Below are 22259 nucleotides of genomic sequence, written 5' to 3'. Positions count from 1 at the left end.
GGAGCCACCACCCTCCAATGGCTACAAGTATATGCGCCCCCCCCCCCCCCGGTTGTCTTTGAGGTTTATGTGATGATTTACTCCCACTCCAGATATTTAAAAAAAATGCTGTTCTTCTTTCTGGATTTCTATCAGGATCTTCAAGAAGTCGAATGCAGGATAAACCATTAGGAGGTCAGATACCTTTTTCCAGTGTTCAAGTTCAATAAAAGGCTGTTGGTGTGTGTGTGTGTGCGCGCGCGTGCGTGTGATTAACATGCTGACCAAAGGAAAGTCAAAGGGCAGAGGAGTTGGGATTTCAAAGTGTGGTTATGGGGCACTCGAGGTTTTTTTTTTAACTGCAGATAATTCAGGACCATTGGGTGTGTGTAAGACTTAGCAGGGAGAAAGAGTAATAAAGACGCACATGGCCCTCTGCTGGCATTAGATAAAGGCTCCTTTAATACTTTGCAGACCGTGAGTTATAAATATACCCCACCCACCCCCTATTTACAGCTGGAACTCTGCCCCACAGAGTGGGGATTTCTAGAAGGGAGGAGTGAAGGGGTTGTGTGCTGAACAGAAGAAGAGGTGGCAAAGGCGAAGGTGCTCCCTTCCTTGGTTATTGCTAGATGGGAGGGGGGCATACATATGTTAGGAAGCACCCCTATGGTCACCTTCCCAGTGCAAAGGGATATGTGTTTATACGGTTCTGGGATATTCCAGGTGGATGACATCCTGGAAATAGTGAAGATAACTTGAGATTCAGCAGCATCCAAACATTCAAGGATGTTTCCTTTATCAGGTAATCCTGTGAAAATTACTAATACTGCTGCTATAACCCTAATAATCACAGTGTGGGGAAATCCAAACCCCATACTATTTCCCCAGCACCTTTTAATAATATCTGGAATCCTGACTCTATAGATAATAGCATAGAAAAAACAACACCTTTGTCTATTTTCCCCAGCACCACCACCCCATTACTAACATCTCACTCTTTTCCCAGGTAATCGTATTTCCCCCCCAACCACCCAAATGACAGGGTTGTCTCCTTGTCTAGTATATGCTCAGATAATCCTGGGATGCTATCATAATTGTATGGCAAGTAATAGCTGACATACATATACATATATATATATTTGGTTTGGCAGAGCCCATGACACCATAGAGACTTTTTGTTTTGTCTTGTAGTCCTCCCCACAAACTTCAAACATACCCTGTTCTTGGTTCCCCCACCCCATATCCATCTGGCCTGAATGTCTCCCCAGAAGAGATATCCCCCTTTGGCTTGGGACTGTATTCATACTCCCACCCCACCCCAGCTCAGAAAACATTCAAAATACTGACAGTGTTGCACAATTAGAGGGTTGCCTTTGGCAGATGAATCCCACACCCAACCCTGGGATTTGTGTTTCATTTTTGTGCCTCTGAATACTTCATTGGAAACCCCCCTTTCCAGTTCCTCCCACATTCCCTTTGGCCTAGGAGCCCTTCCCCCCCCCCAATAAACCCAGTCCCTCCCATACCCCAATAAATAAATAAGTTAGAGGGAAATGCAGTCTGTCCATTTGTGGCTGAGGGAGAAGAGGTATCAGTCCAGCGCCTGTGTCTCTGGCCGGTGCCCATTTCGCAAGACCTGCTCCTTGGTGGCGCCCCGGGTGCGGAACACACGGAAAGCTCCACGGCAGATGAGGCCAAACCAGTAAACCTGCGGGGCCATGAGGATGGCTGTACCCATGTTGTACTCAGCAGGGATGGAGAAGGGCACGCGATAAAAGGGCAAGCCAGCATAGTGCCCGTAGACCCAGTACATGTACGGGAACAGCAGGATCCGGCAGCAGAAGAACGTGATCAGCATGATCATCCCGTTCACCTTATGAAGCAGAGTATGCTGTTGCTTGTACTGCAGGGGAAGAAGAAGGGTTGAGAGGGTGCTCAGGCAGCCTTTCTGAATCACGCCTCCCCCCTTCCTCTGCCTGTTCTCTTTTAGCAGCCCTTGCTCCAGCTCACGAGCAGCCCTACTCTTCTCACCCAACACAAGAACCTGCTCTTCCCCAAATGGGTCATGCTCTCTCCCTCCCAGAGAACTGACAGAATCAGGCCATACTTACCAGGATGAGGACCTTGCCAAGGCAGACAAAAGGGGTGCTGAGTTCAGCCATCAACATACAACCCAAGAAGAAATCGCCCTTGCCCTGGCGCCACAGCTGAAGTGGGGAAATGTGAGAAGGGGTATGTGTGACTATTCTGGGGGCAGCACCTCCTAAAGCACAGTGCCCTCTCTGGCCCCACTTCCACCCCACGGATTAGTATCTCATCCCTTCCCCAACTCTGCCCCCCTCCTCTGTGCCCTCCACTTCCCCTGGTCCCACTCACCACAGACACAGGGAAGCAAACCAGCACCATGAAGAGGTGGTGGACCACCATGAGGAACTCCTTGTGCAAGTAGGTGCGCACCACGGTGCGCAGCGTCTGCGTCCCTGCCGACTCGTGTCCTTTGACCCGGTACTTATGCCAATGGCACAAGAACATGGCGTAGATGTCGTAGATGAAGTAGGGGACGGCAAACTGGGTGTAGGCAGAGGTCAGCCAGTGCCTGCAGAGGATGACCAGGGGGCAGGGGTGAGTGGCGCACAGCCACTGCAGGGGACTTGCACAGGGGGTGGGGGAAGGGGGGAGACGCCCCGCTCCCTTGGAACAGGCTCACGGCCACAATCGATGGGTACTGATGGCCTGCTGATGTGCTCCACCCGCAAGGGCAATGAGGATACAGTTTCTGCCTTGGCCACATTCCCCAGTGCTCTCCTCTGTTCTGCAGCTCCCAATCTCTCATGATCAGCGCCCCGGGCTCCCTCCAGTTCAGCTGTCTACCCTCCCATTTCCAAGCCACACCAGCCACTGCTGCATCCAGGACAGGGGCTGCTGCCACTCCTGACCCCTGCATGGCTGCCCCCCTCCCTCCGCCACGTCAGGGCCCCCTCAGTCCTCTGACAACCAGGATGCTTTGGCCTACTGCTAGCTACACATCAGTGCCTTTGACCTTCTACCTATTCTGAAGCCCGTAAGTTGTATAAAAAGGCAATAGGATTAATGTAATAAGTTCAGGATGTTGGACTTAATCCTGTTCCATTTCAGATGATAAGAGGTGAGTTCTGGGACTTAAAAGGTACTTCTGGCTCTAATCCATTTTTTAAAATATGTATGTCTAAGTAGCAGGCTGAGACAGAGGCAAGTGGACCACTGCTTCTTTAAGTATGGGGAATGATTTAACTAACTGCCACATCCCATCTCGTTTTGTTTCAATGCGTGCCTCCCCCCGCCCCCGCGCCACTGCAGCCTGCCTGGGCATTTGTGCTGACAGCACTCCCTGCTTCATGCAAGGTGATTAGGCCAAATGCCAGAGAAACAGCCTGGATGCTGCAGTGCTATGCAGGACTAAGGGCCCATGGGACATTGTTGGGTGCCCAGGACAGAGAGAAAACCAGGACATGCAGAATTTGGAGGAGCTCTGTCCTACACCAACCTGCCGTCCTCCAGATGGGTCAGACTACAATTCCCATCATCTCCAACCAGCACCTCCACCATCTGGAGGGTGCCAGGTGGGGAAAGCTGCCCTGCCCTGCACTGCAGGGATGGAGTTGTATAGGGTTTTCCATGCTGCAGGACTGCAAAGATGTGGGGTGCTTCAGCACCAGGGTCAACTAAGGGGACATGTCAGAAGAGTTGAAATATTGCTAGGGAAACCTTTGCATCACTTTCAGTCAGAGATTCCCAGTATATGGAGCACGAAGATATCTTGGTAAGATCCAGTGGAGGCTGGTGGCTCCAATGTCAGTGGGGTAGTGAATCTGCTCTGGGTTTCAATCAGAATTCTAAAGGATCCACCCAAGGTGCTCCCCACTTTGGATGGTTCCTCTAGAGCTCTGACTGGTTCTGACTGAAACCTGGAGCGGATTCACCACCCCACTGACATTGGAGCCACCAGCCTCCACTGGTAAGAACAGATAGAAGTGCTGAGGCTGCCCTGTCTCATGACTCCCTCTCCCTACACTAACCAATTGGAGCTCATGGCCAGAGAAGCCAGAGATCCAGCCTCCATCAGATTTAACCCACTACAGCCCACACCTTGCTTAGGGAGCCTTGGAAGTCATCATCACTGGTTGCCCAATAAAGCCAATAATGAGTCCAAAGAATGCAAATCAGCAAGGGAAACAGCCATTGCTTTGGTCTAATCCCCTCCATGCTATGGGGGGAATTAGCACACATGGCCCCATCTAGCCTCTCCTAAGGAGGGGACTAATCCCAGCTAAATTCATTAGTGTAAAAAAAACCAATCCTGATGACAAAGCAAGGAGGGGGCAACCCACTGGAAAGGACCCGGGCCTCCTGGCTCCCAGCCACATCCTCCTGTCTCTATCCTGCCCCCTCCTCAGGGCTCTCTGGAGTCCTGCTGTATTCCTAGCCCTGCTTGTCCTGCAGAGCTGCCCTCCTGCCAAACTGGATCCTGCAGAGACCGAGGTCTGGCAGCTCTCCCACAGTCCAATGGGACTGGCAATTCCTGTTCCTGAGCTATTTCCAGTATAATTCCTCGCCCTCCCTTCCCTAGACTGGGTGGGACCTTACGGATAACTTGGGTTGGGGGGCTGTCCGTGGTGCTGAAAAGAGAAGGCAAGAGAAAGCGCCAAGAGGGTTTGCAGCACCATGGACAGAGCTGTAGTACAGGCAGGCCAGGAAGCCTCAGGCTCCACCAATGACCTGACTTTTCCCTGCTCCTCCCAGCACCCCCCGTTGGGTTGTTGGCAGGTGGGAGCAGTCCTCACAAGCTAGGTTATTTATTTATTTAAAATATTTCTTGGCCATCTTTCTGGACAGAAGCCCTCCCAAGGCGGCTCACAGCAATAATATACATAAAAACAGTTAAAGTATTAAAAGTGATAAAACATAAAAACAACAATAAAAGCCAACAATAAAACAAACAACAATGTTAACAGCAGTAACAGCAACAATAGCAGTCATATCAATAGAAGGCCAAGGTAAAATAATATGTTTTCAAGGCCTTCTTAAAAGTCTGCAATGACGGAGCATGGCGGACCTCCGAAGGCAGCTTGTTCCAAAGGTGTAGGGCCACTGCAGAGAAGGCCCTCTCACATGTGGTCACCCACCTGACTGCTCTCATGGGTGGGCAAATGAGAAGGGCCTCTCTTTCTGATCTTAAAATGTGGGCAAGCTGCTATGGGTGAAGGCGGTCCTTCAAGTAACTTGGCCCCAAACCATTTAAGGCTTTAAAGGTCAAAATCAGCACTTTGAACTGGGCTCGGAAACTCACCGGTAACCAGTGCAGCTGGTGCAGTATAGGCGTTATATGATCGAATCTCCTCGTCCCCACCAGTACTCAGGCAGCTGCATTCTGCAAAAGCTGGATTTTCTGAACCATCTTCAAAGGCAGCCCCATGTATAGCACACTACAGTAGTCCAGCCTGTATGTGACTAGTGCATAGATAACTGAGGCAAGGTCCATCCTCTCCAGATAGGGCCACAGTTGGTGTACCAGCCTAAGCTGGTAAAAAGCACTCCTGGACACCACAGCCACCTGGGCTTCCCCAGTTAGCTGAGTCCAGGAGGACTCCCAAACTGCACACTTGGTCTTTCAGGGGGAGTGCAACCCCATCTAAGACCAGTTGTAAACCTCCATCCATGGTTTACTGCCTCTGCCTGCACATGACCCCAAAATACCACCTTATGGGACAGAAACCGCCAGCCACTCTCTCCATTGCCAGCAAATCACTGGCTCCATCCACACTGTTCCCTGCTACAGCACCTCCTGCTGGTGAGACCCACTCACTGTGCCATGGCTTCCCATTCCTGGCCTGGAGCTGGCCTACCTTTTAGTGCACATCTGCCTGTAACATGTCACTGTCATCCTGTTCTAAATTTGGTGCCCGGCCTGGTGTGGGTGTCAGGTTTCTCACTAATCTGACCTTGCCAACACGCTGCCAGGCTGTGTGTGGAAAGTGAGGTCAGGAAAGGGATGGCTGGGAAAGAGGTTACTGCATGGCAGCATTGCCCTGGCATGCACACAGCCTAAGGCTAACTTACTGGTCATTGACGATGTGCTTGCAGGATGAAGAGACGATGTAGCCGACCGTGGAAGCCATAATGGCCTGCACTGAGGAGACAAGCCTGTGGTGAGGGAGGAAGGGAAAGAGAAGAAGGAGCGATGGAGACAAGTTTAATTGGCTGTGATCATCCCACTCTTCTTGTGGACCTGAGAGACTGCTGGCCATTCTGGTTCTGAACTCTGCAGTCCAAACCAGCAGACCTCAGACCAATTAAGTGCTCCACAGACCTGAACAGAGCCTTTTGCCTTACTTCAGCCCAGCCCCAGCCCTGTCAAACACCTTTCATTCCGATCCATATTCCCTTTGCCATCCCATAACAGCTGCTGCTGTCACAGGGCATCTTAGGGGATCAGCAACAATTGCTAAGGGGCCCAGCTGCTCCTTGACCCTGACATGTAGCACTGTTATGTGATCCTTAGAGATGGTCAATACAGGAACAGCTTCCAAGCTCCAAGGTAAACCTTCTAAGTCAGGGGTGGGCAGAAGGTAGATCTCGAGATGTTTTGGGCTTCAACTCCCACCATTCCTGACCAGGAATTCCTGCTGCCAGGGGCTTCTGGGAGGTGAAATCCAAAATATCTGGAGATCTACCATCTGCCCACCTCTCTTCTAAGTCATGAGAGCAGCAATAGGGCATTCCACACCCATCTGACTCCAGTGGGCACCCTTGGAATCCTGAACAGAAGACATTTCTTGGCTCTCCTGTGTATTGCCCCAGCAAATGACCCTGATCTCCTAGAATACTCCAGATAGCTGAGCCCAAGAAATCCATGGACTGCAGGGCTGTTGTTAGCCTACCTCACAGCTTGCAGACATTGTCAGACCCTAGCCCTAACCCTGAGTTCACCAGTGCCTTTACGCTGGACTCCCAACACCCTGCTAAGAGGAAACTTTTGCATGGATGGCTTATCCCTACTCTTGGTTGCCATCACACCTCATCATCCATAGCTTCATTCTTCACTCTTAATTAATCAGCCCCAATCTCTCCCTGCAGACCCAGGAGTTCTGGCTCACACAGGCCCAGACAGTACACCTCTCCCACAGAATGCAGGATTCCTGACTGGCTGATAACCCTACCAACCCTGTAGGGGAAAGCCAGTGTGTGACACATTGCACCCCACTCCAATCCTAGGCATGGACCTGGTTCCCAGCAGCCACACCATCCTTGACCCCAGGGAGAAAGCTCACCAGAGAAGCAGAGTTCACTGCCCATCCTCTTTCTACCACTCCCCTCTCAGAGGAAACTCCCCTACTGTCTCCACCTCGGAAGCCCCCGGACCTCACTGCTTCTCCCCTCCCTGCAAGCAAGCGAACAAGCAAGCAAACATCCAGGCATCCTAGCCCTGCACGCCTGAGGCCTGCCAGCTGCCCACCCTCTCGCGATGTGGGCCCTCCGCTGCATCTTTCTTGTCCGCACTGCATCCCTGGTTACCTGGCAGAGACGATGACCGCGTCGGCCTCCTCCCATTGCAGCCACGGTAGCCACTTGAGGCCGTTCTTGGACAGCAAGAAGAGGCCGGGGAAGACAATGCCCCCTGCTACCAAGGCGTGAAACATCTCGCTCAGGCTGCAGGGTTGGGGCGGAGGGGGTGGGGGAGGAGGAGGAGGAAGGGGGGCCGCACAGATGGGGAGAGGGAGGGTCAGCGGGGCTGGGATCCCTCCGGACGCTCGCCTCGAGGAAGGCTCATGGTCCCCGAGGGGGCGAGGGGGGGTGGAGAGGGAAGGGGGGGATAGCGGTGTGCGGGTTGGTCCCAAGCAGAGCTGCTGTGACAGACAGAGAGAGAGACAGAGCCGGGGGAGGGAGGCAGGCAGGCAGGCAAGCAGGGAGGGGGACGGGGGAGCAGCTGTCAGCACAGTGCGGGAGGAACTTAAAGAGACAGTGGCCTGCGGTGTGCTGTGCTGTGCAGACAGTCGGACTGGCAGAGAGAGGAGTGGAGCAGTGCAGCAGCTCGGCGTGGAACCGCAAAGGGGGCTGCGGCGGCGGCGGCGGCGGCGGCGGCGGGGGGGGGGGTCAGGTTTGCAAGGCGCGGCGCGGGAGCAGGAGGAGGAGCTGATATGGAGGTGGCTGGGTGGGAAGGCTTAGGTAGGGGAAGCCTGCAGGCCGAGACTGAGCACGGGGGGTGGGGAGTGGGAAGGTCAGAAGGAGGGGTGGTGGCACGGTTAGCGGATTGCCAGTCAGATCGTGAGGCTCCGGGCAGCAAGGAGCGGCGGGGTCGGTGAGTGGGATCTGCCCGTGCGTGTCCTTACAAATCCCACCGCAGGGAGTCCCTCGAGTTTAGCATGTTCCTCTTTGAAACTGCAAGACGCCCAGTTAATGAGACTGGGGGGCGGGAGGGGGCATCTCCCCCTCCACAGGCAGCAGGATGTAGCCCCTTGAATGCCAGATCAGAACTTCCCTTATCTCTGCTCTCCCCTTTGCTTGGGAGGAAGCCCCGCTCACAGGATCATTTGGGCTCATCCCATAATCCCAGCCTGGTTCTTGAGGATCAGGGCTGGGCTGGGGGGAAAGATGTAAAATAGAGGGGTGGGGGTAGTTAGTTAACCCCTTCCCCTCGCAGGGCATTAAGAGATAATCTCCAACTGCTGAGCGGATGACCCTGATGTGACCTTTGATAGGTAGGTGGGAGACAGCCTGGTAGGAGGAGGTCTGGAAGTAACTAAAGCAATAGTGACATCTTGTGGCTAGCTACATGCACTGCAGTTCGGCCGCTTCCTAAAGCAGGGGTGGGCAGAAGGTAGATCGGGATGGGATCTATTGAGAGATTTCTGGGTGATTTGCCGTAGATCCGCAAGGGTTTCTGACTCTCAGCGGTTGAACAATAGCAGCAACAAAATGATTTCTCCAACTAAATTGGGCTGCTGAAATGAAGAAAGCTGGGGGTAACCAGGAGTGAACTTTAGTGAAAAAGGACTGTGCGAGCTCAGTTCAGCTCTGGAACTGAAAGCAAATTCCCAGGCTCAGAATGTGCTCAGGAGCACCCTACTATTTAACTCTAAGTGTTTGTCTTTTGAACCTTGCTCTGGTTGGTGGATCTTGGGGTTCTAGTAAAAACAAACAACAAACACTTGAAGTCTCTCCAGCCCTGTCCTAAAGGACCTAGGAACCCAGTTTTATGACCCTGAGCATCTGACATCTCTCTCACCCCCCCCCCTCAGAGAACCCGTGTCCAGGAAGCATCTCACCTGGCAGATACATAGACTGCATTGAGGACCTCCATTTGCCCAAAGTGAAGCAGGAACCAACGTAGTGTGCAGAAGAGGATGGGATAGGTGGCTAAACCCAGGATAAAGAGATAGGAAAACTGCAAAAGCAGGGGTAGGGGAGAGAGGGGATTAAGAGATTAATGAGACTGTTTTTTGTCTAGGCAGAACTGGCCCTCTAACCCCTTCAACTAAAAGAAGAACCTCTTCCTCTATATAAGTCAGTTCTAGGTTTACTTGTTTTTTATAAGATATCCTCAGCATGCCACAACAGTCGCGATAATCCAGATATTCAGTTGGTTAAGTTTTTCTTATATATAAAATCCTGTAGAATACATATATCTAAGGCTGTTAGCTGTGGCAGCTAGCTAGAGGGAACTACCATAGACAGAGGTAATATCCCTCTGATACTACATGAGGAGGAAACCTGCACTTTGTGGAATTCCAGAGGCATCTAATAGGAAACAGAATGCTAGACTAGATGGACCCTTTGGTCTGAAGCAGCAAGGCAGTTTGCTTATGATGTTCTCAATCAACCAGTCCACTGTAAGCAAAGCTTGATTTTGATTAAATTAATTAAAGACCAGTTGGTTACCTGTGAACACAGTTCGTGGAGAAAAATCAAACCTAATGAAAGGTTTAACTTGACTGTGTTTACTGAAACATTCAAAGTGTTACATCTTTTATCTTTACAAAACTTCCTTAAATACAATGTTCTTGGTGTAAACTCTAGGGCGGCCACTGTAACATTCTTGTTCTGTCGATTGACAACTTCAGTCTTGAGGTTTGCCAATGAGCGCACACAACTCATGGCAACATAGAGTTGTCCATGGCAGAAGACAGGTGCAGGCAGATAGATGACAACTTGGTCCACAGTCTGTCCCTGGCTCTTGCTGATGCTAATGGCAAGGCCAGATGAATGAGTAACTGGTGATGCTTGAACTGGAAGGGAAGAGATGCGTCGGAAGGTGCAAAGCTGATCCTTGGCAGGAAGGTCTGCTTGCCCTTAGCCTGCCCAGTGACGGCTTCCTGATGCAGACAGTTGTTATGGATGGCAAGCACAATGAACCTTGTGCCATTGATAAGACCCTGAGTCATGTCCAGGTTCCTTAGCAGGATGACCGCAGCGTCCTTCTTCAGAGTCAACTTGCTTGGCGGCAAACCATTTGAGTTGAAAGTGTTTAGGAACTCTGAAGGGTGTTGCACATCGAGCCTGCATCATCGCCAGTGACTCTGTCTGCACTCAAGTAGGTCCTTCCCTCACCTTCCATTCTGTCCAGTACCATCTGGTTGATGTAGTCACAGTGCTCATTCTTGGGACACAGAATGATGGCGCCTGCATTAGCATATACAGCTGCCTCTCTAAAGTCATTCCATAGACAACAGTGACAACGTCCTCATTAACAATGCATGAGTCTGGGATCTTGATCATGTCTTCTCCAACAGCTGGGAACTCTTCCGTGGTACCATTGCCAACAGTCAGAAGAAAGGCAGCAAATTAAGATTCACTCCCCAGGGTGTGCATATTCCAAGTAAGCTGGAATTTGGTGACACTGTTCCAGGCAGTGGATTTCTTGACTGACTGGTCAGTGATGGCTGCACAGGTGCCATGTGGGACAACAGGCAAGGTCCGCCTAAAATCACCGTCAAACACAATAGTCTTGCCACCAAATGGGGTGTCGTTGCTCATGAGCTCCTTCAGCAGCCTGTCTACACAGTCAATAGCAAAGCAGTTAGCTATTGACAGTTCATCCCAGATGACAATGTCAGCTTTATGGACATAAATAAACTCCCGACTTTGAATTATAGTGAAAACCATTGTTATTTGTGGAATCTGCACATCAAGAGCTTTCCAATGAAGTATGTTTCATGAGAATCAGTCAACAGGAAGGCAGTCAAAAAGGGATGACCAACTAACTCTATATTTAAATCCACTTAATCAAAAGCAGGCTTTGTTTACAAAGGCCTGGTTGATTTAAAGTATAATAAGAACTGCCTTGCGGTTAATAAGAACTGCCAGGCCAAAAGATGCATCTAGAACTCTTAAATTCTTGACCTTTTGAACTAGCCATTCTATTCTGCAATGTGTCCAGAGGAGGACAAGCATGGGGAGGCCAAGGTCCTATTAGGAAAGACTGAAGGAACTGGGTATGTTTACCCTTGGGAAGAGATGACTGAGGTGATGTGATAGCCATCTTCAAATATTTGAAGGGCTGTCACATAGATGATGGAGCAAATTTGTTTTCAGTTGCTCTGGAGGATAGGACCTGAACCATTGGCTTCCAATTACAAAAAAAAAAAGGATTTTGACTAAACATCAGGATGTATGATGTTTGACAGGGGAATAGACGACCTCAGAAGGCGGTGGACTCTTCATTGTTAGAGGTTTTTAGCAGAGGCTGGATGACCACCTATCAAGGATGCTGTAGTAGCAGATTGTCTGCATTGGCAGGGGGTTGGACTAGATAACCATTGAGGTACCTTCCAGCACGAAGATTCTGTTGTTCTTTCCTGGGTCCTGTTGTTCCCCCCTCTCCTCCCCCCCCCCCCGATCTGCTGTCGGATAAAATGGTTTCACTTAAGAGAATTCCTCTCTCCTCTTTACTGGTACTGAAATAAATGAATTTGCACATATTAGACCTCAACCAATGGACTCACCTGTCTCTCTGCCATCCTAAAGAACACAGCAAAAGCGATAAATGACATCTGGGCCATCTTGTGTTTCCTCCTCTATGGAGGGTATTTCATGTTGGCAAGAGATCTTTCCCTAAGGGGCTAATTAAGATGTAATTGAAATCTCATAACCTACAAGAATTCTACTTTAATAATACTTAAGTGATCAAATCCCAGCATGCAATTAATTAATCCAGTAGAAGAAATGACTGAGACAATAAAACAATGCAGTACCTAACAGTTGATACAGTATCAGAAAGTGGCTAGAACAGGGACTTGGAGCAGGGAGTTCAAATTACCACTCCATGATGAAGATCACTTGGGCTAGCCTCTCTTTCTCCCTCTCTTTGACTAACCTACCTCACAGAGTTATTGTGATGATAAATGTGGTGGGGGAGGACATATCTGCCACCTTGAGCTCCTTACAGAAAGGTTGGAATAAAAATATAACAAATAAAATAAATATTTAGGTGTGGAATAAACACCACAAAAAAATGAAATTAGTAAATTGCCATTTTTATGGCAACATAGAACATAATCCAGCCAAAGTGATGGATTCTTTAATCACATTGATTTCAACAGGACACTTATAGTGTAAACCTGTACATGTCTACTCAAATGTAAGCCCCACGGACTTCAATGGGCTCACTCCCAGGTGTTGTTGTTGTTCAGTCGTTCAGTCGTGTCCGACTCTTCGTGACCCCATGGACCATAGCACGCCAGGCCTTCCTGTCCTGCGCTCTCTCCCGGAGCGTGCTCAAGTTCATATTCATTGCATCGGTGATGCTATCTAGCCATCTCATCCTCTGCCGTCCCCTTCTCCTTTTGCCTTCAGTCTTTCCCAGCATCAGGGTCTTTTCCAGGGAGTTTTCTCTTCGCATTAGGTGGCCAAAATATTGGAGCTTCACCTTCATTATCTGTCCTTCCAATGAGCACTCAGGGTTGATTTCCTTTAGGATGGACTGATTTGACCTCATTGCAGTCCAGGGGACTCGTAGGAGTCTTCTCCAGCACCACAGTTCGAAAGCATCAATTCTTCGGCGCTCAGCCTTCCTTATAGTCCAGCTCTCACATCCATACATTACTACTGGGAAAACCATAGCTTTGATTAGACGGACCTTTGTCGGCAAGGTGATGTCTCTGCTTCTTACTATGCTGTCTAGGTTGGCCATAGCTTTCCTCCCAAGGAGCAAGCGTCTTTTAATTTCATGGATACAGTCACCGTCTGCGGTGATCTTGGAGCCCAAGAAAGTAAAATCTGTCACTGCTTCCATTTCTTCCCCTTCTATATGCCAGGAAGTGATGGGGCCAGATGCCATGATCTTCGTTTTTTTAATGTTGAGTTTCAAACCAGCTTTTGCACTCTCCTCTTTCACCCTCAACAAGAGGCTCTTGAGATCCTCTTTGCTTTCTGCCATTAGGGTGGTATCGTCTGCATATCGGAGGTTGTTGATAATTCTCCCAGCAATCTTAATTCCGACCTCTGATTCATCCAACCCGGCATTTCTCATGATGTACTCTGCATATAAGTTAAATAAGCAGGGTGACAATATGCAGCCTTGTCGTACTCCTTTCCCAATTTTGAACCAATCGGTTGTTCCATGTCTGGTTCTGACTGTTGCTTCTTGACCCTCATACAGGTTTCTCAGGAGACAGGTAAGGTGGTCTGGTACTCCCATCACTTTAAGAATTTGCCACAGTTTGTTGTGATCCACACAATCAAAGGCTTTAGCGTAGTCAATGAAGCAGAAATAGACGTTTTTCTGGAATTCTCTTGCTTTCTCCATGATCCAGCGAATGTTGGCGATTTGATCTCTAGTTCCTCTGCCTCTTCTAAACCCAGCTTGTACTTCCGATAGTTCTCGGTTCGCATACTGCTGAAGCCTAGCTTGTGGGATTTTGAGCATCACCTTGCTGGCATGTGAAATGAGTGCAATGGTGCGGTAGTTTGAACACTCTTTGGCGTTGCCCTTCTTTGGAATTGGAATGTAAACTGACCTTTTCCAGTCTTGTGGCCACTATTGAGTGTTCCAGATTTGTTGGCATATTGAATGCAGCACTTTAACAGCATCATCTTTTAGGATTTTAAATAGCTCGGCTGGAATACTGTCATCTCCGCTAGCTTTATTGTTACTAATGCTTCCTAAGGCCCACTTGACTTCACTCTCGAGGATGTCTGGCTCAAGTTCCGTGACCGCACTATCATGGCTATCAGGGACATTCAGATCTTTCCTGTATAGTTCTTCTGTGTATTCTTGCCACCTCTTCTTAATCTCATCTGCTTCTGTTAGGTCCCTGCCTTCTTTGTCCTTTATCATGCCCATCTTTGCACAAAACGTTCCCCTGAGATCTCCGATTTTCTTGAAAAGATCTCTAGTCTTTCCCATTCTGTTGTTTTCCTCGATTTCTTTGCATTGTTCACTTAAGAAGGCCTTCTTGTCTCTCCTTGCTATTCTCTGGAACTCTGCATTCAGTTGGGTATATCTTCCCCTTTCTCCCTTGCTTTTCGCTTCCCTTCTTTCGTGAGCTACTTGTAAAGCCTCATCAGACAGCCACTTTGCTTTCTTGCATTTCTTTTTCTTTGGGATGGATTTCGTTGCTGCCTCCTGAATAATGTTACGGACCTCCGTCCATAGTTCCTCAGGCACTCTGTCTATCAGGTCTAATCCCTGAAATCTATTCCTCACCTCCACTGTATATTCATCAGGGATATGATTTAGGTCATACCTGAATGGTTTAGTGGTTTTCCCGACGTTCTTCAATTTAAGCCGAAATTTTGCAAGAAGCAGCTCATGATCTGAGCCACAGTCAGCTCCAGGTCTTGTTTTTACTGACTGTATGGAGCTTCTCCATCTTTGGCTGCAAAGGACATAATCAATCTGATTTCGATATTGACCATCTGGTGATGTCCATGTGTAGAGTCGCCTCTTGTGCTGTTGGAAAAGAGTGTTTGCTATGATCAGCATGTTCTCTTGGCAAAACTCTATTAGCTTTTGTCCTGCTTCATTTTGTACACCAAGGCCATGCCTGCCTGTTATCCCAGTGATTTCTTGACTTTGTCCTTTAGCATTCCAATCCCCTATGATGAAGAGGACGTCTTTTTTGGGTGTTAGTTCTAGAAGGTGTTGTAGGTCTTCATAGAACTGATCAACCTCAGCTTCTTCGGCCTCAGTGGTTGGGGCATAGACTTGAATTACTGTGATGTTGAATGGTTTGCCTTGGATTCGTACTGAGATCATTCTGTCGTTTTTAAGATTGTACCCCAGTACTGCTTTTCCCACCCTTTTGTTGACTATGAGTGCTACTCCATTTCTTCTAAGGGATTCTTGCCCACAATAGTAGATATGATGGTCACCTGAATTAAATTCGCCCATGCCTGTCCATTTTAGTTCGCTGATTCCCAAGATGTCGATGTTCAATCTTGCCATCTCATGTTTGACCACCTCCAGCTTACCTTGATTCATTGATCTGACATTCCAGGTTCCTAAACAATATTGTTCTTTACAGCATCGGATTTTCTTTTCACCACCAGACACATCCACAGCTGAGTGTCCTTTCGACTTTGGCCCAGCCGCTTCACTCTTTCCAGCGCTACTTGGAAATACCCTCTGCTCTTCCCCAGTAGCATATTGGACACCTTCCGACCTGAGGGGCTCATCTTCCGGCGTCATATCTTTTAGCCTTGTGATACGTTCCATGGGGTTTTCTTGGCAAGAATACTGGAGTGGGTTGCCATTTCCTTCTCCAGTGGACCACATTTTGTCAGAACTTTCTGCCATGACCTGTCCATCTTGGGTGGCCCTGCATGGCATAGCTTATGGCTTCACTGAGTTACGCAAGCCCCTTCGCCACAACAAGGCAGTGATCCATGAAGGGGCACTCCCAGGTAAGTATGTATAATTTTGCAGCTGAAATCACTTAAATTTCTCCCACTGAAAATAATGGAATAAATGTACTTATTTTGGGCAGGATCACACCCATGCTAATGTAAATCATAATATAAAGGGTTATTACTTAGCTACATTTTGTCATATTCCCTAAATATAGTTGTTGTTCAGTCGTGTCCGACTCTTCGTGACCCCATGGACCATAGCACGCCAGGCCTTCCTGTCCTGCGCTGTCTCCCGGAGCGTGCTATTGGACACCTTCCGACCTGAGGGGCTCATCTTCCGGCGTCATATCTTTTAGCCTTGTGATACGTTCCATGGGGTTTTCTTGGCAAGAATACTGGAGTGGGTTGCCATTTCCTTCTCCAGTGGACCACATTTTGTCAGAACTCTCTGCCATGACCTGTCCGTCTTGGGTGGCCCTGCACGGCATAGCTTATGGCTTCACTGAGTTACGCAAGCCCCTTCGCCACAACAAGGCAGTGATCCATGAAGGGGCTAAATATAGTGAATGTTCTTAAATTCATACATTTTTTAGGCCACATTTCAGAATATGGCCGCCAGGTTGCAATCTGGAGATCTCACTTTCATTATTAACAAATACATAAGCAAAGAGTTAAGAAAAAAATGTCTAGAGCAACACATAGCCCAAAACTTTCAGTTCAGTACTGAAAGCCACCATTGGCCCTGTTGACAAATGGATGCAGCTAGCTCTGTTTTCCACATCTCTATTGTGCAAGCTCCCCTTCATGGATCACTGCCTTGTTGTGGTAAAGGGGCTTGCGTAACTCAGTGAAGCCATAAGCTATGCCATGCAGGGCCACCCAAGACGGACAGGTCATGGCGGAGAGTTCTGACAAAATGTGGTCCACTGGAGAAGGAAATGACAACCCACTCCAGTATTCTTGCCAAGAAAACCCCATGGAACGTATCACAAGGCTAAAAGAGATGACACCGGAAGATAAGCCCCTCAGGTTGGAAGGTGTCCAATATACTACTGGGGAAGAGCAGAAGGAATTTCCAAGTAGCGCTGGAAAGAGTGAAGCGGCTGGGCCAAAGTCGAAAGGACACTCAGCTGTGGATGTGTCTGGTGGTGAAAAGAAAGTCCGATGCCGTAAAGAACAATATTGTTTAGGAACCTGGAATGTAAGATCAATGAATCAAGGTAAGCTGGAGGTGGTCAAACATGAGATGGCAAGACTGAACATCGACATCTTGGGAATCAGTGAACTAAAATGGACAGGCATGGGCGAATTTAATTCAGGTGACCATCATATCTACTACTGTGGGCAAGAATCCCTTAGAAGAAATGGAGTAGCACTCATAGTCAACAAAAGGGTGGGAAAAGCAGTACTGGGGTACAATCTCAAAAACGACAGAATGATCTCAGTACGAATCCAAGGCAAACCATTCAACATCACAGTAATTCAAGTCTATGCCCCAACCACTGAGGCTGAAGAAGCTGAGGTTGATCGGTTCTATGAAGACCTACAACACCTTCTAGAACTAACACCAAAAAAAGATGTCCCCTTCATCACAGGGGATTGGAATGCTAAAGTAGGAAGTCAAGAAATAACCGGGATAACAGGCAAGCATGGCCTTGGTGTACAAAATGAAGCAGAACAAAGGCTAATAGAGTTTTGGCAAGAGAACACGCTGATCATAGCAAACACTCTTTTCCAACAGCACAAGAGGCGACTCTACACATGGACATCACCAGATGGTCAATATCGAAATCAGATTGATTATGTCCTTTGCAGCCAAAGATGGAGAAGCTCTATACAGTCAGTAAAACAAGACCTGGAGCTGACTGTGGCTCAGATCATGAGCTACTTGTTGCAAAATTTCGGCTTAAATTGAAGAATGTAGGGAAAACCACTAAACCATTCAGGTATGACCTAAATCATATCCCTTAGGAATATACAGCGGAGGTGAGGAATAGATTTCAGGGACTAGACCTGATAGAGTGCCTGAGGAACTATGGACAGAGGTCCGTAACATTGTTCAGGAGGCAGCAACTCAATCCATCCCAAAGGAAAAGAAATGCAAGAAAGCCAAGTGGCTGCCTGATGAGGCTTTACAAGTAGCTGAGGAAAGAAGGGAAGCGAAAAGCAAGGGAGAAAGGGGAAGATATATCCAACTGAATGCAGAGTTCCAGAGAATAGCAAGGAGAGACAAAAAGGCCTTCTTAAATGAACAATGCAAAGAAATCGAGGAAAACAATAGAATGGGAAAGACTAGAGATCTTTTCAAGAAAATCGGAGATCTCAGGGGAACGTTTTGTGCAAAGACGGGCATGATAAAGGACAAAGAAGGCAGGGACCTAACAGAAGCAGATGAGATTAAGAAGAGGTGGCAAGAATACACAGAAGAACTATACAGGAAAGATCTTAACGTCCCTGATAGCCATGATAGTGCAGTCACTGAACTTGAGCTGGACATCCTAGAGAGTGAAATCAAGTGGGCCTTAGGAAGCATTAGTAACAACAAAGCGAGCGGAGATGACAGTCTTCCAGCTGAGCTGTTTAAAATCCTAAAAGATGATGCTGTTAAAGTGCTGCACTCAATATGCCAACAAATTTGGAACACTCAACAGTGGCCACAAGACTGGAAAAGGTCAGTTTACATTCCAATTCCAAAGAAGGGCAACGCCAAAGAGTGTTCAAACTACCATACAATTGCGCTCATTTCACATGCCAGCAAGGTTATGCTCCAAATCCTACAAGCTAGGCTTCAGCAGTATGTGAACCGAGAACTACCGGAAGTACAAGCTGGGTTTCGAAGAGGCAGAGGAACTAGAGATCAAATCGCCAACATTCGCTGGATCATGGAGAAAGCAAGAGAATTCCAGAAAAACGTCTATTTCTGCTTCATTGACTACGCTAAAGCCTTTGATTGTGTGGATCACAACAAACTGTGGCAAATTCTTAAAGAGATGGGAGTACCAGACCACCTTACCTGTCTCCTGAGAAACCTGTACGAGGGTCAAGAAGCAACAGTAAGAACCGGACATGGAACAACCCATTGGTTCAAAATTGGGAAAGGAGTACGACAAGGCTGTATATTGTCTCCCTGCTTATTTAATTTATATGCAGAGTACAACATGAGAATCGCCAGGTTGGATGAATCACAGGTCAGAATTAAGATTGCCGGGAGAATTATCAACAACCTCCGATAAGCAGACGATACCACCCTAATGGCAGAAAGCGAAGAGGCTCTAAAGAGCCTCTTGTTGAGGGTGAAAGTGGAGAGTGCCAAAGCTGGTTTGAAACTCAACATTAAAAAAACGAAGATCATGGCATCTGGCCCCATCACTTCCTGGCATATAGAAGGGGAATAAATGGAAGCAGTGACAGATTTTATTTTCTTGGGCTCCAAGATCACCGCAGATGGTGACTGTAGCCATGAAATTACTACATGAAATTAAAAGACACTTGCTCCTTGGGAGGAAAGCTATGGCCAACCTAGACAGCATAGTAAGAAGCAGAGACATCACCTTGCCAACGAAGATTCGTATAATCAAAGCTATGGTTTTCCCAGTAGCAACATATGGCTGTGAGAACTGGACTATAAGGAAGAAGGAGATGACAGAGGATGAGATGGCTAGATAGCATCACTGATGCAATGAATATGAATTTGAGCACACTTCGGGAAAGAGCGGAGGACAGGAAGGCCTGGCGTGCTATGGTCCATGGGGTCACGAAGAGTCGGACACGACTTAACGACTGAACAACAATTGTGCAAGCACTATTTGCATATTGAGTGGTGGCTTTCTGATATTAAATTGGCCAATCAGGACTTGGATCTGGGGATCCTCCTACCTAAGTAGCAGGAAGGGTTGGCACAAGAGAGGACCCCATTCATTTCCTGATATTGTTGCTCACTCTCTATTATAGGCCAAGCTGAAGTCCAGCTGGCTTCAGTGGACAGGAAAGATGATCAAGTAATGGGAACTGCAAAGAAATTGGGTGGGAAGCACTGTAGCAATTTATACCACAGTTCTTGTGCAGTATTAAAGATAAAGGTTGAATTCCTGGTTGCAGCCCAGCAACTCTTCCAGAGCAACATGCAGCCAGCTCTGAGTGTCCAGTAGGGTGGGCTTGTGTTTCTTGGTCTCCTCGTGGGAGTTTCTGAAAGCAGTTTGTGGCATGGCAAAAAGGGCTGATGTTCCAAGGAAGGAATCAGAGATACTGGTGTATGGCCGTGGAAGTCCCTGGGGGTGTATAACGCAGCTTTTTTTATTATGCCTTTAATATATTAGTTCTATAGTGCATCAAAACGTTAAAACATGCTTAAATATTGACTGACTTAAGTGGATTTCTATCAGCTTTTCAACAGAAATCCCCAAAGTGGCTCACAACACTTATAGAAAGGAAAAGAGACACGGGAAAAGCGTAACCACAAAACCAAATTTAACCAGCCCCACTGAATAATGAACTAGCTTTAGATATGTTAACATGTTAAACATATTCAGTAAGGCTTACCAGCAATTCAGCAATAAACAGTACATTTTATAAGAGTCACATATTTGTTATTTTGTTAAATCAAACAATTTGCTATTGAACCAATGGGCTTATGTTCGTAATTTGGATTTGTGATAATTTATACACCTGTGAATTCAAACCAGGGCTGGGCAACTTGTGGCCCTCTAGATAGTTGGGCCTACAACTCCCATCAGCCAGCATAGCCGAGGGTGAGGGATCATGGGAGTTGTAGGCCCAACCATCTGGAGGGCCACAAGTTGCTCAGCCATGATTTAAATGGCAAGAAAGTTTATTAATGATAATGACTATTTTGATGAGGTATGAGAAAATATTAAGAAAGATATCTAAGAGCTCCTCAAATGTTTCATTCTTAATGGGAACTTAAACATTAGGGTTGAACTGAGAAATCCTCCCTGGGTGGACAACTTGTGGCCTCCAGATATTTCAGCCTATAACTCCCATCAGCTCTAGCTTGTGCGGCCAGTGGTGAGGCATGATGGGAGTTGTAGGCTAAAAAAAGATGTTTTAGCTTACAACTCCCATCATGCCACAAGTTGCCCACCCTATACTTGAATCAGACCAGGGCAGGGGTGATGGCGATATGCCACTGCTATACTGCTGAAAGGGTGGCACTAGCAGTGTTCTGGCAGGATATCTGAGACATTCTACCACTGGCATATCTTTTGTAGCTGCAGTGTATTTGGTGTTGCGCTGGTGTAATGGCGTTTCTATCATATTCTATAACTGTTCAGCCAGCATGACTGAAGTTAACATAAAATTGCTCAGCCAAAAACAGGTATTTGAAGATTTCAGGTGCAATCCAATACAGTTACTTGGGAGTAACTCAGTGAAGCTTACCTCTGAGTTGACATGCAGGATCATGCTGCAAATTTCAAATTAATTCATTAGGATATCTAAATATGGCAGGGGGTTGGACTCGATCTCTTATAGGCCTCTTCACCCCACTATTCTATGATTCTAGGTGAACAGGAAGGCCTGGCGTGCTATGGTCCATGGGGTCACGAAGAGTCGGACACGACTTAACAACAATGAGCAATTATGATAAAGTTAAGGGCGAAAAGACTTAAAAAAGTTTGAAGCACTTGGATAGGAACTAAAATGGAAGTTATTAACACTGTTCTAGCATTTTAAGTAGAAAAATGGACATAATTTAGAATACATATAAACGTTAGAAGTCAATCTGATTGTTTCCCAAGCTAGGAATGAGGCATCTAATTGGCTAATGAGCTTTTAACCCTCAAGAATGTAAATGCAGTAAGCTAAACATGTTCTTTGGCTGACTTCGGTGGTAATTTGCATATATTTAAATTACTGTTTGAATTATGACATTTGCCTCTCTGTTTCTCTCTCCCTTTCCCCCCAACTCGGTATATTTGAATAAAATTTGCATGTTTGCCTCACCCCCAAGCCGTGGGCCTAATTCACGAGTGGTGATTAACATATTTTAATTATTGGACAAAATATGTGCGCGCTCTTAAATCACGGTAGCCAATTAAACGCCTGCCATCTCCCCCCTCTCCCTCCCGGCCTGTCTAACGCTGCGTATCGTGTACGTGGCTGAGCGCCGCTTCCCGCCCTCCGCTGGAAACCCTTCTGCCGTCGTGGCCGGAGGTTGTGATCTCCATGGCAACGGCGAACGGTCCGCAATAGTGCGGAGAGCGCGGGGGAGGGAGGAGAGAAGAGAGTCCGTTTGCGCATGTGCACTAACTGCAAACCGTCCTCAGCATTGTTGTTGTTGTTCAGTCGTTCAGTCGTGTCCGACTCTTCGTGACCCCATGGACCATAGCACGCCAGGCCTTCCTGTCCTGCGCTCTCTCCCGGAGCGTGCTCAAGTTCATATTCGTTGCATCCGTGATGCTATCTAGCCATCTCATCCTCTGCCGTCCCCTTCT

At 47.7% G+C, this 22259-nt stretch overlaps 1 protein-coding gene across 1 annotated transcript; it reads right to left on the bottom strand.

Moving 5' to 3' along the window:
- Positions 1-419: 419 nt before the first annotated feature.
- TLCD3B (TLC domain containing 3B) lies at positions 420-12017 on the bottom strand. The gene is made up of 6 exons (XM_084805807.1): positions 11943-12017; positions 9285-9403; positions 6079-6162; positions 2359-2578; positions 2094-2189; positions 420-1885 (listed from the first exon to the last, which is right to left on the bottom strand). Exons 1-6 carry the CDS (start codon positions 12015-12017, stop codon positions 1574-1576), a joined length of 906 nt encoding a protein of 301 aa, XP_084661933.1. The 3' UTR covers positions 420-1573.
- Positions 12018-22259: the final 10242 nt, after the last annotated feature.

Source organism: Heloderma suspectum, chromosome 6 (assembly GCF_057233095.1).
Source record: "Heloderma suspectum isolate Gila_16-S chromosome 6, 16-S_ref, whole genome shotgun sequence".
Taxonomy (NCBI): Eukaryota; Metazoa; Chordata; class Lepidosauria; order Squamata; family Helodermatidae; genus Heloderma; species Heloderma suspectum.
This window is presented reverse-complemented; position numbering and strand designations above follow the sequence as displayed.